Source organism: Condylostylus longicornis, unplaced genomic scaffold (genome assembly GCF_029603195.1).
Source record: "Condylostylus longicornis isolate FDR11 unplaced genomic scaffold, ASM2960319v2 ptg000044l, whole genome shotgun sequence".
Taxonomy (NCBI): Eukaryota; Metazoa; Arthropoda; class Insecta; order Diptera; family Dolichopodidae; genus Condylostylus; species Condylostylus longicornis.
The window spans coordinates 6048307-6068730 of NW_026578013.1; the positions used below are offsets into that span (position 1 = coordinate 6048307).

General features: G+C 24.8%; 1 protein-coding gene across 1 annotated transcript in view; it reads right to left on the reverse strand.

Moving 5' to 3' along the window:
• Positions 1–17759, reverse strand: part of LOC129610442 (MOB kinase activator-like 2) — a 62905-nt gene extending 45146 nt beyond the window's left edge. Inside the window, exon 1 of the mRNA XM_055523035.1 lies at positions 17695–17759. Within this exon, the coding sequence (XP_055379010.1) occupies positions 17695–17744 (50 nt within the window). The 5' untranslated portion in view covers positions 17745–17759. The remainder of the gene's footprint in view (positions 1–17694) is intronic.
• Positions 17760–20424: the final 2665 nt, after the last annotated feature.

Here is a 20424-nt window from a genome sequence, read left to right on the forward strand (position 1 = left end):
AAATAAATTGTCAACTCAGGCTGAAAGAATCGATTTTTTATTTGAAACCTTACATGGGTGAACCAAATCAGCATAGAAATTTAAAATTTATATCAATAAATGTTAATTCATGCAGATCTATTGCAAAACAACTTTCCTTGCTCGATTTTTTAAATATCAATAAGCCTGACGTAATGGCACTATGCGAAACAAAATTAGGTAGTAAACAAAAAATTTTGTTTAATGATTACAGGATCGTAAGATTTGATAGGCCTGAAAATACTGTAGGCGGTGGCACTGCCGTGCTGATAAGAAAAAATATAAAATTTTCTACAATTAAGAGTAACATTATCGGCAACTTCAAGTGCCTTGAAGCTTGTGCGATAAAAATTTCTATTTCCAACGGAAAAAACCTTATTATAGCTTCTGTTTACGCATCTCAGCGTAACAGTTCCTTTTTTCAAAATGAATTTATTGACCTACTTAATTTGCTGAACGTTACTAGTTCTGAAAATTATTTTCTTATTGCTGGGGACTTGAATGCTAAACATGAGGCTTGGGGTAATACTAGCCACAATAGTAGAGGCCAATTTCTAAAAAATTTAATACAATATGATTCTGTTAGATACAAAATTGCACTATACGCGTCTAATGTGGCTTCATACACGAGACATAATTCTTTTTTAGATCTCATTTTAGCTGACCCAAGATTAGCACTCAAAACGGATGCCATAGGTAAATTAGAAACTCTCATTTATGATAGTGATCATTTGGCTATTAGTACGGATATAACTTTGGATAATGATGATTTGATAATTGAAGTATCTGACTCCATGGAGTCGGGATCATTCAATTATAAAAAGGCAAACTGGAAAAAATTTAAAAGCAGAATTTCAACATTGATTAATGAGGATATTAATATACGTAACTTACCCAATAATAGAAATTTATCGAGAACCGAGATAGATAATGCCCTACACACAATTGAGAATATAATTCACACATCAATGCGATATTCCATACCTGTATATAATACCAATATTAATAGCTCTGAAATGTATAGTAATAATTTAATTAATAAATTAAGAAAATGTAAAAGTCAGATTCTATCCGCAAAATTTCAATTGTTAAAACTCAGTGTTAGTAACTGCGACCCTGTTATGCAAAGAACAAATGCATTATTAAACAATATTAACTCATTAATTAAGCAAAACTTACGCTTATCCACAAATAAATTTTGGGAAAAAAAAATTAAAAATATTACACTGAAAAAAAATTTTAACGTTTTTGCTGAAATTAATAAAATGTACAGAAAAAAAACTACCAATAGGGCGGAAAAATATTTGATCCCTGCTTCGAATTCTCAACTTTTAAGAACGGCGGGCTTGAGTACTGTCAATTTGAGGCGTGTTAATAATAATTACGTAATTGAAAAGGAACAGGATATTTTAAATACAATGGCAGCGCATTTATTTCAAACAAATGAGTCTACTGTAAGTAGAATATCTCCAATAGAGCGTAATATTTCACAAACTATTAAAAATTTCAATACATTTATACAAAATAATGAGGAAAATAACATTACATTGCTAAAGTTTAGTAATCTAAATCGCTCCGATGGGCCAAATTTAGACCAAAGACTTGCGGGTTTTTTTGCAACTCCTAAAATTATTAAGGATATACTACACAATTTAAAAAATAAGTCTTCATCCGGTACTGATAATATTCCTACTTTAATTCTTAGAAAAATTCCAGACCTATTAATAGAAAAATATTGTATAATCTTTAACAATTGTTTAAATCTTTGTTACTTTCCGGAGGCTTGGAAGGAAGCCCAAGTTGTTATGATTAAAAAACCTGGTAAATGTGCATCAGAAATCAATAACTATAGACCCATTAGTTTACTACCAAACATTAGTAAAGTTTTTGAAGCATTCGTAAATCGTATTATTATTAGAGTAGTTGAGGATAAGTGTATCATACCGGATAATCAGTTTGGATTTCGATACATGCATAGTACCACGCATGCTATGACAAAATTTTCATCAGATATCTGCAGATATATTAATAACAGGTGTTGTGTTGCAGCTTGTTTAGTGGATCTGGAGAGAGCATTTGATACCGTATGGCTTGATGGATTAATATATAAATTGCTAAGATATAAGTTCCCGTTGCACTTAGTTGCCTTAGTCAACGATATGATACGAAATAAATCTTTTAGGGTTGTGGGTTTGGGAAACCATAGCTCCAAAAAATTTCGCATAACTAATGGCTTACAGCAAGGCACGGTTAATTCTCCTTTGCTTTTTATTATTTACATTAGCGAATTGCTTGATTGCCTAAACAAAGTGTTAGGTCCTAATCATAGCATTGCGTTCGCCGATGATTTAACCATCTATTCGGCCGATCCTGATCCAAAGATGGTTCAGTGCTTTCTTCAAACTCAATTTAATAAAATTTCGAGATATTGTAGATACTGGAAACTAAAAATTAATTATAGCAAGTGCGAAGTTATCTTATTTAGGGACACTATTAATAGGGTAAATCAGAATATCAAAAAGCACTGGAAAAATTTCGGGCTCAGGGCTGATGGGGGTTCGATTTCTTTACCACACAGTAATAGTGTTAGATACCTAGGTGTAACATACCATCATTTGATGAATTTCAAACTTCATGTTGAGAATCAAATAGGGAAGGCAAACAGAGCCTTTATGTCTCTGAGTAAATTATTTTACTCTAAAAATCTGGATTTTAAAGTCAAACTTCTATGCTATAAAACCTTAATTAGACCTATTCTAACATACGGCTGTCCAGTTTGGTATAATATAAGTGCTTCTACAATGGAAAAATTAAGGTTATTTGAAAGGAAATGCCTCAGAATCTGTACTAATCTCGTGAGAAAACCTGAAACTAATTTTCTCCACTTCTATTCTAACAAGGCGGTATATGAGGCTTCTGATACTTTAAGAATCGATAGTTTCATAATTAGGCTGATTCGAAAACATATTCAAAGGAGTTGTACTGTTCATAATAATTCTTTGGTTGGCCACGCTTATTATGAGAGCGATGAATATATTCGCGATTCAATGACGACAGGTTTCATACCTCCTGAAGGATTTGTGTTTCTTGACAAAAATAATTATGTTGAAAATTCTAATTTCATTCCAATTTTGTATCACTTCAAAAGACATGCTAGTAATAAAACAATTCCACTAGACTTGAATACATACAATTTATCAAATGGTAACCTTTTTATATACGATACTAATATTATTCATAATAATAAACTATACAAATCTGAATCCTATTTTTGGAAAAATTAGTTTATAAGTTTTTTTTTATTTAGACTAAGTAAGTTTTTATTAGATTTTATTATTTTTTTTTTTTCTTTTTTTTTTCAAGGAAATTATTTTTGTTTTTCTTTATCTTTTATTTAAATTTTTTTTAAGCTATAGGTTAAATATTTTATGCTACTCCCAAAAAAAAAAGAAAACTGAATTTTTTTTCACTAAATTTTTTTCTCAGTGTAGTAAACATAAAATTATTATTATTTTACAATACTAATTTAAACATATTATCGTATTAAACTTGAAAAACATTATCGCAGGTAGAAAATGGCCTTAGCATTTAAATTTCGAGAAATAAATGAGAGAGCTAGAGCATTAGCCATGTGCATTTGTAAATAATTTAAGATTATTATTAGAAAGTTATTTTAGTTTTATTTGAACTTTTGTAAAAAACATATGTATGTGACAGAATAAATAAAACATTAAAAAAAAAAAAAAAAAAAAAAAGAATATCGAGTTGGCATTTAATACTTTTCGTATATAAAAGAACTAAGAACGATTTAATGGGAATTACAAATAATTTTTATTTTGCAATTCAGTAATTTGCATAATTAACTACAGGCATGCATATAATTGTGATTTATATTCAAACCGTCTTGCAATTATTATTACATAGTACTATATGTATATAATAGTAATAAATAATAAAAATACTGTTTAATCAGTACAAAATAAAAACAAAAAAATTTAATATAATCTCATGCTTATTAATGCATGAAAATATAGAAATATGATAGCTTTTTTACACGTGCCATTTCTCTTTCACTGTTTCTGTTCTCGATATCATTTCACATCCCATTAGAATCACTTTTCGTCATACAATTATAATTACTTAAAAAGTGCATTTATTCATATCAAAAATTTAATTGAATTATTCAATTATCTTGATATTTTATATGCTGATTTTCAATTAATTGAAATGTCAGAAATACTTTTTTTTTTCATACATGCATATTTTTTGAATGCATTATTTTTTGAAATATTAAAAATGATAAATGCATTTTAAATGCACATCTTCATAACGTTGATTTTTTATTGCATAATTATTGCATTTATATATGTATGTGTATGTGCACAAACTATTTTACTGTTGCATTTATAATGTGCTTTTTGCTTTATTTTCAATTATTGATTTCGTCATAGTATCAAGAGTCATAGAGCTTATTAGACTGTGAAAGTTTGTCTACAATAAATAATAAATTATTTTTATTCAAATAAATTAATAAGTGGTTGAAATTTATTACCTTTTCATTTCTAATTTAAATTTTAAATATATATTTGCTTAGATTTGAATTGATAAAATTTATTTTCAAAATTTTATAATGTATTCAATAGGAAACAATCATAGCTTTTCATTATAGCAAAAAAAAAGCATTTAAAAGTGAATAAGTAAGTTGCCTACTAGAATTATAAATTGTTGCTTTTTGTACCATTTAACATAGTTTTTTATATCACCTCCCTAAGGGTATTGAAATTGATAGTGGAATTTACTATTCCAAACTATTATTGAAAAAAAGAGAGTTACTAAATGAAAAAATTGAAAAATTCATTTTCAGTTTCTAAATTATGGATTTTTGATTAAGACTTGTTATTAATTTGAATAAATTAGTTGATAAATCAAAAGGATATTTATTCTGCTGCATAATGTTATAAGAATAGATGGAATTAAATGAGTGATTTAGATTTTCTTAAAGTTTTGAATGTTAAGTTTTGTGCAAGTACATGTAATAAATTTACTAATTAATTTAATGTTGAAATGATGAAAATGCTAAAACTTTCTAACCACTTCTGAGTAATTCACAGAAAAAAATGAATTAGATTTTTCAACTAATCGTAATTAGCTGATCACAAATTAGGTGTTTTTTATAAACAATTAGAAGTATTGACAACTCCTTTAGCTGTTTTAAAATTCATTATTAGCTGGCTCAACTATTTAGAATTAGTTGAATGCAATATTAAAAAAAATAGGTGATATGTCTAATCCTTTAGGTGTATTATCTAAAATAAGTAGTTGAAAATATTCAACTAATTTTAATAGACATTTCACCTAAACATTTGGTTATTTTAGAAAAGAAAACAAAAAATAAATTTACAGTTTTTATATAAATTCCTAATCAATGACTACATTTTTAAATATTTTGACTACAACAGTAGTTAATTCAGCTATTTCATTTTATTGCAAAAAATTGACTAAAACATTAGGTGAACTACCGAAAACATTGGCTGACTTATCAAAAGATTAAATATTTTGTTCAGAAAAAATAAAAAACAAAATACCGTTACTTTTCTTCTTCAATGACTACTTTTCTAGATATCTTAACTATAACTTTAGGTGATTCAGCCACTTTATTTTGCTCTAAAAAAAAATTAACTAAAACATTAGTCGAAATATCGAAAACATTAGCTGAATTCACATAAAGACACTCGTTTTATCAAGAGAAAATCCAAAGTACCGCTAGTTTTTTTTGTATTCTAATTTTTAAAGTATTTGAATAGAAGCTAGTACCTGGTGAATATTGATATAGTTAAGAAGCATAGTCTTGTTTTTGTAAAGTAAATTTTTAGTGATTGAAATTAATTTTAAAAAATTTAAAAAATAAAACAAGGTTCTGATACATTATCTACATACATCTAATACAGTAGGAAATTGGCTTTCAAATACACAGAGTACGTCTACGTTGCAGCAAGGTACTAGCATAAGCGAAACTTTCGATTTGGTTAGTAGTTGTTTTTTTATTGTTTATACGTTAATGTAATTACTTGGATTCTTGATATGTGTTAAAAACTTTCAGAAAGTCAATCATTACATTTGGAGCCTGAAAAATTTGAAATTTGAAAAACTAAGTTGCACAAATAAATTATATGTCCACAATACTTTATACCAAATTAATGACGTAATTACTTTTAGTGATTTGAAAACCAATAAGTTTTTTTTTGATTACCTATATATGTTTTAAAAATAATACATTTTTCTTTTGTTGTGAATAAAATTAAATGAAACAAAACTTAATTTTTAATTTATAACATCCTCTTATTTTCAGGATTAAGCCTAAATAAATTTAGAAGAGAGCCGAATTTATTTAGGTACTTTTTCTAATATAATAGGTAAAAACTCTATTTTATTTATCTAATTAAATAGTTATATTTTCGATTCTTATAACTAAATAATTAGGCATATTATCTATTGTTGAGAATATTTTTTAACTATTTATTTAGGTGAAATTCCTATTTCTTTAGTTAAATTTCAAAAAGGTTTTAAAATAAATCAACTAAATGATTAGGTGAACCGACTATTTGCTTAGTTCTAATCCACCTAAATTTTTAGGTATTTTAGCTAGTATTGTAGATAAATCAGCAAATTTATTTGGTTAATTTTCCTAATTATTAAAAAGTAAATTCAGCTAATTTAAATTAGGCAATGTAGCTAAATAGTTTAGGAGGCTGAAAATCAAGCATTTCATTAGGTGATTTATACTATTGTTTTAGGTAAATTTTCTACTCTTTTTTTTCTGTGTTGTTACTTATTCAAACTAGTTTATTAGCTTCTATTAATAATTTTTTAAAAAGAAGATGTATGTATGTAATAGAATGAATTTTCTAATGACACTATGCTTATTTCTGTTAAAATAAGAAGATTTTTGTTACTTTTTATAATCTGTATAAGATGCAATACGATTCATTTGTAAAAACATAAAAATAATATTCCGACAAACTTGTTTTTTGGTTCGCTCATAAATATATTTGCTCTTAAATTTCGTCTAATATTTTCGTCAAGTTATCGACATGAAAGTATATATTTTTTATGTATCAACTTAAATCTTCTAGATCTTTTATTAAATCCGGAAATATCAATTTTCTAAATAAAAATTTTAATCAAATCACATTTTATAATAAACACAAAAAAAAAATTATAGACCTAATTTATAATTTAAATTAATTAATAATTATGATAAATATTTACGATAATTTAGGAATAGCATCAAATAAATTTTTTTGTAAACAGAAAGCATATAATCTGTATATGTATGGACTGAAATAATTGGTATGTGTGTACAGCGATCATATCTACTTCAAAAATTCAATTTAATCATCATGTATATTCAAAGTTTTCAAAGATGACATACAGATCTATGTAAATATATTCTATGCATTAAATATTCCGTTTAATTTGACAATATTCAGAAGCTATAAGATAGACATTATACAACATACATTCTATACAAAAAAACTCTTTCCGTCTAATCATATGCAAAGTTCAAAGAAAACAAAAATTAAAATTTTCAAATTTAAAATTATAATATAATTGAAATGAATTGGATTAATTAAAATCCATTTATCTTTGTAGTTTTACCACAAATACGCGCAATCTACATACACACCAACATGTTTCATGTCTTTCGATGATTTTCTTTCAAATATTATTCCAGAAATAACTATGAATGATTCTTAAAAATTTATTTTTTTTTTATTTATGTATTTATTAAAAAATATCCGTATTTAAATTTAAAATAAGGTCAAATCGATCGTGATAAAAACTGCACTTAGAGGTTATTAACATTACTTATGTATGTGAAATACTAAAAGCATAAAAAATCGTAAAAGAGAAAAATAAACTCATTCTTAGGAAAAAACTCTATGCGAGTACAAAGTTTAATGTGTGTACGCATAAAATAAGAATTATAATAAAAATTATAGAATAAATTGACTATTGTTTGACTACAATAACGTTGAATGTGTGACTCATATTTGTACATTTTAGTGGTTAATGCGTTAGACTTCAATTCTAAAGATTTATCATGCAATAAGCAAAATGAAATTGTAAGGAATATATTTAAAAAAGAAATTTATTAAATCAGATCCGTAAGCATTATTTACAAAAATTTATATGTGGATTTATGTAGTGAGTAGGAATATGTTACATTATTAAAATAATTACTTCAAAAAAGTACTTTTACATCTAATTCAAATTTTAGTTAAGAATACCAAAACACAAAAATTAAAGTCGTGTGTCCATATTTGCCTTCCTCACAGCAGTTTTCAAGAAACAATAAAAATTCTGCGATTCCAACCTTATTATTTTCAATTTTTTTTTTGTGGTTTTGGGGACCAAATAATAAATACTGAAATAATTTTCTTGTTATCATAAATAATTTTGCATAAATTTTATACAACGTTAAAGAGAACAAGTTTTGTATTAAATTTTAATTCTCATAACCGTGCATAATTTCAAAGTATCAACATTTAAACGTGATAGAGGGCGTTTATTTGGGGAAGAATTTTTTACCGACCCCTATAAGTATGCATTTGTAATATTCTCAATTTCAAGGCTTAATTTTAAATCTAATTTATCCTAAATAATTTTGAAAACTTGTCGTGATTCTACAGAAAAAATATAATAATAATACTAAAATTTATTTACATAGAAAAATTATATACAAATTTATTTAATTTAAATGCAAACTAATTTCATATAGAAACTATTGAAAAAAAAACACAAATCTGAAATAAAAAACCTAGTACACATTAAAAAAAAGGCTTTTGAAATCTAAACAATTTTTATGCTTTTCAATAAATTAAAATTTAAGTGCTCGTGAAGTGACGCCATAATATTTATGTTCCTCCTTAAAACAAAGAAAAAAAAATTTAAATAATTGCTTTTTTATTTTGACCCTTCAATAGAAATCAATAATTTTTATTTTAGATGTCAACAAATTACAAAAAATAAACGAAAATTTTACGAGAATTTTATTTTTTCAACTTTTTTTTTGTCAAATTAATTCAATTCCGCGCTTGATATCAGCAGAATTAGATCATTTTTTTGGTTCATTTAATTTAAACATTTTATTGTTTAATGTTCTCCGATTGCTTTATTTTAATTTTGTTTATTTTTTTTTCATGGATTATTTTCTCTGTGATTTTTATTTCATTATTTTATTTTCGATTTCTTTCTATTGTTCCGTATTATTTTTTTAATTTTCTTTTAGTTTTTTTATTGAATTTCATTTTAATTACATGTAATATATTTTCTATCGGAAATATTTGTTAGTTTTTAAACTTGATACTTTGTTTCGTCTTATGTATATTTTAAGCTTTGTAAATAAAAGTCAAATTTTTTATTGTTTAAATAATAAATTGTAATTTTAATTACGATTTAGATGATTTTTAATTAAAAAAACTAAAGTGCCTCAAAATCAAATGATCAACAGATTACTGAAGAAATGTATAAAATTTATTAAAAGAATGATGCTACATAAGTAATATGAGATTAACTACAAACGAAAATTGCTACATGGGTATATTAAATTACAATAGTAGTATTCCTTACCGAAAATCATTCGGTATGATCGGTTCTGTATTAAGGGTCGAATTCAAAAGTCCGACATTAATTTAGGAATCTCCACATTAAAATTCTACGCGGAGCTTATATAGCTTTGGAGTTCTAACCTTAACAACTAATTTGAACGAAGAATTTTTAAAGAACCCTTCATTTAAGTTATAGGACTTAAATTTCAATTTAAAATTTTAATTAATATCGTAGTACATGTTTTATTCTAATACGAATTTATAATTTCCCATGATTTTAATAAATAAATTAAAAATGTTGCCAGCATTTTACTTATATGACGTTTAAATAAATAAATTATATTGTATGTTGTGTACAGAACTACATTCAACAAACATAAAACTATAACTAAATACTATTTCACTGCCAGTTCCCGACCATCATATTAATACACACATACGTACAAGTACAATCTAACTAGAAGAAAAAATGATCTCATTCCTTTTAATTATTTGAACTTTTTTTATTTTAGTCATTTTTACACTATGCTATTTTTTATTTCTTTTTTTTATATAATGTTTCCAGTTTCTTATGCTTTTATGTAATTTTAAACTTTAAATCAAATGGAAGAATTAAAATAAAGTATAATATGCATAAAAAGCAATAATGTCAAGACATTTAGAGAGTAAAAATAAAATTTAGAAAATTATAAGCTATGTATGTAAAATAAGAGCACAATAGCCTTCAATTTTCTGAAATTAAATTGACATTATTGTGACAAAAATCAACACATACATATTGTGCATATAAGTATACAGTGTTTATGATTCAACAGTGATGATCAAAATTTTATCTTATTATACGTGTAGTACGTAACATGTAATTGCATATCGCAGTGTTCTTAAAGTAGTAACAAAAGAAAATTTGTAATAAATTTTAAATGTGACTAAGTTAGTGATTAAAATTATAAAATTTCATATGAATAATTTTATAATTTTACATTCTTATTTTTCAGCAAACAAAAGTTTGCCATAGTATTGCAATTGTTAAAGTGGGTACGACGTTAAAATGTCGAAATATTTTTACCATGACTTTAGTAATTTTGTGTTCACTTTTATTGTAACAGAAACATAATTGAAAAAAGAACACATTTTAATTTTAAAATGTTAACACTTTATACATATTACGTTATGTATGTACGTGTGTATGTATATTACAAATTATAAAAGAAAATCAGAATAAAAATTTATTTACGATAAGATCATAAAATCAATGTGGAATTGTTTTTTTGTTTTTTCAAATCTAGTGAAACAGAAACCGATCAACAATTATTTAATTCTTTGTTGAGTACTTCTAAACCAGTTCTAAAGCTATAAATTAATTATTGTTAATTTTTAATAAAGGAAGTCGGGAAACTATAAGACCTAATTCTATTTCAATGTTCTTGTTATTTTAGACTTATTCGGCGAATATTTTGAAGAAAACATTCGCAGCTCTGCGTTTTTTTCATAAAATATGCCGTACTTTAGTCAAATAAAACGTAAGAAACATAAATAGTCCTATATATTCCCCACAAAACGTAAAAAACTCTATATTTTCTCTAAAACAAGTAAAAAACAAATTTTTCAAATAAAATATAAAAATCTTCGTATTTTTAAAATGAAATGTAAACAACTCCGTGTTTTTCAAAAAAAGTGTAGAAAACTCTGTATTTTCCAATAAAACGTAAAAAGCTCTGTATATTTCAAATAAAATGTAAGCAACTTGATATTTTTCAAACAAAAAGTAAAAAGCTCTGTAATTTTCAAATAAAACCTAAAAAACTCTGTGATTTTCAAATAAAACGTAAAAAACTCTGTATTTTCCAATAAAACGTATAAAACTATGTAATTTTCAAATAAAACGTAAAAATCTTCGTATTTTTCTAACAAAATGTAAACAACTCCGTATTCTCTAAGCAAAATGTAGATAACTCTGTATTTTCCAAGTAAAACTAAAAAAAACTCTGTATATTTCAAATAAAACGAACGTAAAAAAACTATGTGTATTTCAAATAAAATGTAAAAACTCTGTATTTTTCAAATAAAACGTAAAAAACTCTGTATATTTCAAATAAAACGTAAAAAACTATGTATTTTTTAAATAAAACGTGAAAAACTATGTATATTTCAAATAAAATGTAAAAACTCTGTATTTTTCAAATAAAACGTAAAAAAACTCTGTATTTTCCAAATAAAACGTAAAAAACTCTGTATTTTCCAAATAAAATGTAAAAAACTCTGTATATTTTAAATAAAACGTAAGAAACTATGTGTATTTCAAATAAAGTGTAAAAAACTCCGTATTTTCCAAATAAAACGTAAAAACTTCGTATATTTCAAATAAAACGTAAAAAACTATTTATATTTCAAATAAAGTGTAAAAACTCTGCATTTTTCAAATAGAACGTAAAAAACTTTGTATATTTCAAATAAAACGTAAAAAACTGTAATTTTCAAAAAAAACGTAAAAAACTCCATATTTTTTAAATAAAACGTAAAAAAATCTGTATATTTCAAATAAAACGTAAAAAACTCTGTATTTTCCAAATAAAACGTAAAAAACTCTGTATATTTCAAATAAAACGTAAAAAACTTTGTTATTTTTCAAATAAAACGTAAGAAACTGTGTATTTTTAAAATAAAATGTAAAAAACTCTGTATCTTTCAAAAAAATGTAAACAACTCTATATTTTTAAAATAAAATGTAAAAAAATCTTTATCTTTCAAAAAAAATGTAAAAATCGTAAAAAGCCCCGTATTTTTCATATAGAAGATATCGCCGTATGTAAGTATACTTATGTATATATGCACGTAAAGCTTTTAAAATCACAGAAAAAATAACAAAGAGCGTTTTTTTTAATCTTTTATGATGTAAGCAATAATTATGCTTAAATAAAATAAGATATTGCCTTATAATGAATACTTGTGTGTATTTCTGAATAGAACAAGTTCTGACTAGCCGCTTATTAATTTTACATAATTTTTATTATTTTTTCTTTATTTTTTCATTTATCGTTTTCTTTGTAATAATTGAGAGCTAAATTTACAGTATGTTTTTGTTTTCATTTTTCTTTTTTGCTTACAATGCCTATGAATGTACTCTACTTTTATTACTCATTTTTAATGGTCTTGCCAGATTTTAATAAAAAAAAATTATTAAAAATAAAAAGAGAAATAAGTAATAATGCCACGCGTTATTTTTAACAAATTGTACGAATAATTTTCTTTTTTTTTTTCTGTTCTTTAATAAAACGCGTTTATAAGGCGAACTTTAAATTTTGTTTTAATATCGTATATGACTAAAATTACAAATCACGATACATGATACATATATAATATACCGATAAATGTACAAAAATGTATTAAATTACACACATAAGTACAGATAAAAATAATGAGTTTCATATTAAATTAACATACGCACATACAAACATGGCTGAAATATACGTACTTGTGCTTAATTGAATATTCCTCTATGGTTTTTCTATTTATGCAAAGTCATAGAAAATGATTAAAAAATGATTTGTTAAAAAAAAAATCTTCATTTAAAATCATTTTTTTAAATGCTCTGATTAGTGAATCAAAATGCTTTATTTTTTTATTGTTGTTGTTCTTTAAATGAAATTAAATTTATCGTTAAATTTTGGTTTATTGTTTCATTAAGATAGAAGGTGGAATAGGTAGCGGGTAGCAAACAGAGAGTGGTAAATTATAGGAAAAGGGAAGTTTTATGTGTGTAAAGTAATTTATAAAAAATGCTTTTTAAAGTTTGTGACGCACCTTAAATTTAAAAATTAATTTTTTTAGTTCACTTTGAGATGTCAGAGATTAATTGGGGGTTTTTTTTTATGATATGCTTCGATTTTCCATTTTCTGATTTTGGTAAATTTTTGGGCGCGCTCTCATTATTTCACAGTTGAAAAAAAAATTGTATATGTATGTATACATATATCATATGGTTTGAATTGACTACTGTTACACATAGAAATTATATTTATATTTGTATTAAGAATGTAGGTTATATGTATGTGTGTACATTCCCATCCATTAGTTGCACGATATCATGCAAATCATGAATTTTAAAATTGCTTTATACTCGTATATGTACATAGAAACAAAATATCTGTATCGTATATGTATAATAAAAATTTAATTTTCTAATTTAACAGAAAATTAAAATATGACAGCAAATTAAGAGCATTCGATAACATTTAAAATTAGAAAATGTTACTTGTACTTGAATATTCAACTGTACTCGTATATTACTGAGTATTAAGTAAACTAAATAAATTTATATTCTTACCAGATTTCGTTTTTAGATTGCATACATAACAGTCAAATAAATGAAGAACTTACCTGTAAAGAAAATATTATTATTAATATAAAATGATAATTAAATTTAAAAAATTATTTTAAATATATTTTTATTAAAAAAATGGCGCGAAAATTATATATTTATTTTTTAATTTTCTTGTATTCAGCTTCAAGTCTACGCGTTTCTAGTTCTGACTGCGAGAGATCAACGTTATAAATTAAAACTGCACTGCAATAGAATCTTTTGCAGGTCTACAAAAACTGCAAAAACGTGCTGCTATTGCACATCCTTGACAGAACTGCAAGCATGAATTCAACCTACATTTCACTTAGCAAAGCAGTAGATGAGACCAATGTAGTTACGCAAATAAAATTCGCTCACAATTACTATATTTTTTGTAAGTACATTTATATATCGAAAAAATTGTGCGAAAAACGTATTAAGTTTCTGCGTTTTTTTAACTTAGAAGAAACTAATTCTTAAAATTATAAAATTTTTGAAAATTTTTTCAAAACTTCCAAAATAAAGCTTGATATTGAAAATAACCAATTTTGAAAACGTGGTAATTAAGTTTACCAAGGAAGTATTAAAGAATGTTTTTTTCATGCAATACGCAAAAATTACCCATGGGCAATTTTCTTTCCAAATAATGTTATTTGCATACTTATAGGATCATTTACGTAATGCGATTGTCAGATTCTTAATAATAACTTACTCTTTCGCATTTTCTACACATATGATTATAATATGATAGTTAACTTATTTTTATTCTATATCTCCTTAATTTTATTGAATATTTAATATGTTTTTATATAACAACAAAAACCAAGGACAATAAAAACTAAGAGAAAATGAAAATGGCAGAAACTAGATTTAAATAAATTTTGTTCTATAGTATGTTCCTAACGAACGCACATACATACATATACAGTTGTTATGTATGCAACCAAATGGAAAACGTGACTATTCTATAAAATCAAATATTTTTATGAGTGAAAATCATATTATAGAATTTATTATACACACACATTAATTTAAATAACAAAATATACAAATATTTGTATTTATAAATTTTGAGGATAAAATTTAAATTGGATTGGAATTGTACATATGGTAAATGTAATAAAATTAATACGTGAGTACACATTTGTATTTATTGTGGAATATTTCTAAAATATCATGTTTGAATTGAATAAACATAAATATATGGATAATCATAGCTAATTTCATTATTTTAAGGGAACTGGGCCTATGTTAGGCCTAAGCGAATAATACTGTTTTAGATCTATGCTCAAAATTTAGAATATTTTATATTCTTATATGGTAAATAAATGTGAGATGTTTAATATTTTAAATTTAAAGATTAATATTTACTCCCATTTAACATTATTTCCATAAAAACTAGCATTCCATTTGTAAACTAATCGCAGATACTCGGAAGTAGTTTCAAGTATGTGTTATATATGTATACAACTAAATGAAACGCACCAGTATTATCCCACGTATTATCCTTTAAATTGAATAAATATGGAAAAAAACAATAACAAATCGATTCCCAATTATAGGAATGCAAGTAAACTTCATTAATATCCTATTTTTATTGTTCACAACGTATTTACAAAATAATGATAACATTAAAATATAAAATCAAATACGTGTACTTAGAATTTATAAAAGAAGAAATCGGATAATAACACGTATGTTCATATAGAATATTATTGTATTCGTATAAAATCGATAAAATATGCCATAAAATTATAAGGACATTTTTTTTAAATTGAATGCATGTTTTTTTATAGGTATGTGTTTACTTCGGTTTTCTATTCTATAATCGTATACTTACATGGATTTTAACCGATCACATTGCATACAAGGATTAGGGAGGTAATGTAATGGCACAAAATTTCACATATAGTATTCGGCGGAAATACGTTTCTCTATCTATCTGCCGGTCTATCTTTAGGTCAGTTTTTCTGCCAATCTATTTGTCAGTTTTCTGTTTCATCAACCGATTTTGATGAAACTTTATACATGAGTTTGATAAAACCGTTTCACCCTTGCGGGTGTTTTTGGAAATATCTATACCCGGAAACTGAATTTTCACTAGGGACTTATTTGATATTTTTAACAGATCTACAGAACTAATTAACAAAATGTTTTAAAGCTTATTAGTTGGAATTTTGTTTTTTACTTGACTTAATTGACGAAATTTTTAGGGAATTCAGACGGAATAAAGTGTACCTCTACTAAGACCCAAAACTAAGTTTTTGTAGGTATGTTAACTAAAATCTTACTAGCGTAAGATAGTAAGTTTGAAAGTGTTTAAAACACATTTTCATAATCTTTTGCCACAATTTCGCTAAACTAGAGCATACACATTGCGGTCGGTTTTGTGCTGATCACATCAGATTTTTTATATAAATAAATACCTACATACTTATGTACATATATGTATGTATATGCAAGCATTAGAATTGATTCACCTTGAAATTTTGATATATATGTGTTTATACTTTTATTTGTAGACATGTATATATATATTAAGTACATATTATCTACAATTTTCTATTCAAATGTAGAAAATAAATTCTTGAACGTGTCAAAATATCATTTTCGAAAGAACTTAATGAACAATTAGAATTTTCTTTATATTGTAATAATTCTGTCACAATTTGTGGTAAAAGAATAATAGATATTTAAATTTAATATTTGGTATAAGGACGAAATTCTTAAAATATGGAAAAGATATTTGAGGTTATTATTGATAAAAATAATTCAAATCTTCAACACTTTTCATTTTTTCTCATTGTTAGAAATCGAGTAAAAATTTATGTGTTTGGCAATAATAATATTGGAATTACGAGTATGTAAAAATTTCGTCATGATGAAATTATTCAGTGAGGAGGCATGATATTGGGTATAATATTGTTAGATTATATTATTGAATAATTACATTAAGTTACACATTAATTAATCTTTGTGGATTTTAGAAAATAATTTGAATTAATTTTAACATTACATTGAACAGAAAGAACTCTGCTTTAAACTACATTAAACTTGTTTTTGTTTCATCTGCTGTAAACTTCAATTGATTTTTAGTCTAATTTTGTATTTGTTAATCTAAAAAATTTTGTCTTGCAGTTTAGCAATAAATTAATTAAATTCAACTCGATAATTATTTCAAACAATTTGGCCTTCATTGAGACCGTGGTAGTACTTTAGTTGTTAAATGTAGTTTAGTTGCAAAAATACATTTATGCCATTTTGAGGTGTTTTAAGGGAGACGACGAGAAAATTTTGTGTATAATCGCTTTCTAATATACAAAAGAAGACAATAATACGTTCTTATTGACATTCGAAGGACTTTAAAAGAGTTTTGCTTCTTTATTTTTTAAAAAAAAACCACTGTTTTTTTTTTAAAAACAATAAAATTTGCAACTAAAATGCACAAGTGTTACGTGGTAAATGTATATGTGCAGTGATAAACAGGTGAATGAAAAACTAATTATATTAATCAATATATTTAAAAAAAAATGTTATCATTTTTTAAAAAAGAAAAATGTTATCCGAACCGCCTTAAAATATGAAATTTTTCATAAAATATATTTCGATTTTTTTTTTATTTTTTTTTTTATTTTTGCAGGGATAAGCTCCTTTTTTTTAATTTTTTTCCGATTAACTACGATTTTTACAATTTCTTATAGAGACTTTCAAAATTATAACACTTACAATAATTTTACTAGAACCAATTTTACAATAAAAATTTGAAAAATTTTCATAATTTATGATTTTTAAATTAATTTTCACTTTTTTGAACAAGTAAATAACAATAGCTAGCAAAAATTCTTTATCTTTTTCTTTCTGTTCCGAAATTTTTACATAACTGAATCGTGTATTCCGTTATTTACTGTTTAAGCAATTCGTTTTCCTTTTTTTTGTGTCTATCAATTTCTAGAGCACGGCAAAACACTTTTATTTTATTCGAAACAATTTTTCCCAAATGAATTCAAAATCGTTTTTTCTTTTTATATTTTAATGTCAGACATAATGGCATATTGTCAGTTCGATAATACCGTAATTTTAAAAAGAATTACCAATTCCCTATGACTAAGATGTACGGATTTTTTTATTTAAAAGTTTTATTTCTATTATATTATAAGATTGTAAATATTATTCATTCGGTTTTGGTAATTCGTAAGTAATCTATTATTATGTTAAAATTTTCAAGAATCAGTAATTTTTTCTAATAAGATGAGATCATGTAATTGAAGGTGCTATAGCAATTCACATGACTATAAAATTGACTAAACATTAAGAATGTCATAAAAAAAAAAATTCACGACGTGTCCGCAAAATAATTATAGCTTCACTTTTAGCCCACCTGGTAACCTTATGCTAAAAAAAATAAAAATAATATGCAATACATTTAATGTTTCGTGTTTTTCTTTCCGTGTAATCCTTATTTTTAATATTTCACAAGTCAAGGTTTTTCTTTTTTGTTTGATTCAATAATAATTATTAGTAAATGTTAACTTGTCGTCAATAAAAAAAAGAGAGAAAAACCGAATTGCAATACAAAGGCAAAAAAAAAAAGAAAGAGAAGAGTTAAGTTCAACTCTTGCTAAAAATATGTCGAACGAACTGATGTTTGTATAAAATTTATACTATATACGGTTATGCAAATTTATTTATTAGCATTGTGTTAAAAAAAAAAAACAACAAAAGACAAAGAAAAACGATAGCAATACTTCGTTCAAAAAATAGAGCCACTATACAATACAAGTAAAAAGAAAAGAAAAACATAAAACATGACATATGTATAACGGCGAAATATTGCAATACAAAAGAAGAACGGTACAAGAATATAGAAACACTCTCTACACTCAAAAAATATTTTGTGTTAATCAGCAAGAACAAGATTAATATTAAAATGTGAATAATTTTATATGTGAAATAGCCACTAAAATGCAAATAAAGATTCATAAAGCCTGTAACTAAGCTGCGATTATTGCGCTAATTTGCAACTAACACAAATGTTAGTAAAATTTTGTGAGCACTTGTTGTATTGCAGTATTTCTCAAAGGTGTCATATAATTCTATAATTTTTATATCTTGGCCCATTTGAATTCTACTCTTTATTTAGTAGGCATTCACGTTTATTATTCTCTTCACGTTTTCCACTCTTATACATAACAAAAAACGATTTCTTTTCTTTGAGTGTTATTTATAAGAGAACGTAAATATAGGAAAATGATGTCAGTAACAATAATACATCAGTGTTCACCGGTTTATCAATAAAATATGAAAAAAAAAATGTAAATTGATAGAACTAACGAATATGGCGAAAAATGTCAGTATGGAGGAGGTAAAAAGAGAAGTTAAAAAAGAGAAAAAACAAGGGATGAAAAACATGCTATAACATTTTGCTTATTTTTGTTAATGTAAAATATGCATATGCATGTGTGATGGTTTGCTTTTTGTTTTTTAATTATTGATTTCTTTTTGTCGTGTGTCTTTGATGTTTGTTGTTCCTTATTTTATTTCAACGACCTGAAAATACAAAAAAAAAATTTTTTTTTGATTTTTCAAATCAGGAGTTTTTAAAAAAAAAAAAATTCGTGTAAGTTTTTCAATTTATAAAACGAATAATATGTCGTAACTTTAATTACTTGGCGATGATTGACAAACTGGTTGATTGGTTAAAAAAATTAAATTTATTTCATAAAAATGTGGCGCAGTGAATAATTTCTTTTCAATAAAAAATATTAAAGAAAGTAAAGAAAATTTATTAAATTTGTTTTTGGCTACGTATTTTCAGCAATATCGTAACAATAATATCAATAAATTGAACCTGTAACCGACAACAATCGGCGTTCTCCATTACGCGTTTGATTAAAATAAAAAAAAAAACTAGTACGCTCATAAACCACCGCATAATAATTGTCAAATATCGTAAAAATCAAACTTTTATATTAAATTTAAATAGGAAAAAGTTCAATATAATTGCAATAAAACTCATAACAACAAGTAAATTATTTTTTAGTAGACAATGAATCGAATAAATTACAAAATCTCATCTTTTATTTTCTCAGTTTTCAAGAACTTTAAATTTTTCGAATTTGCTTACACTCAAGGATCTTTACGTATTTAATTCTACTTTTGAATTCATAAGAGACCAAACTGCCAAAGCAGAGTAAATGAAAGAATGAGAGAGAGAATGTCAGATGAAAGGAATAAATTTGCATGCCTTTTATTTTTTCTTAGCGAAATAAAATTTGATTTCGTTTTTTTTTTTCCTTCACTTGATTATTAAAACTTTTTATGAAAACTTTATTTTAACTTAAAATCTTTAATAAAAAATTTTAAATGATTCATCAAAATTCTTAATTTTTTTTTAAAAGAAAAATTCTTAAAATTCCCCTTCCACCGAATTTCAAATTTTCAAATTTGAAAACAAAA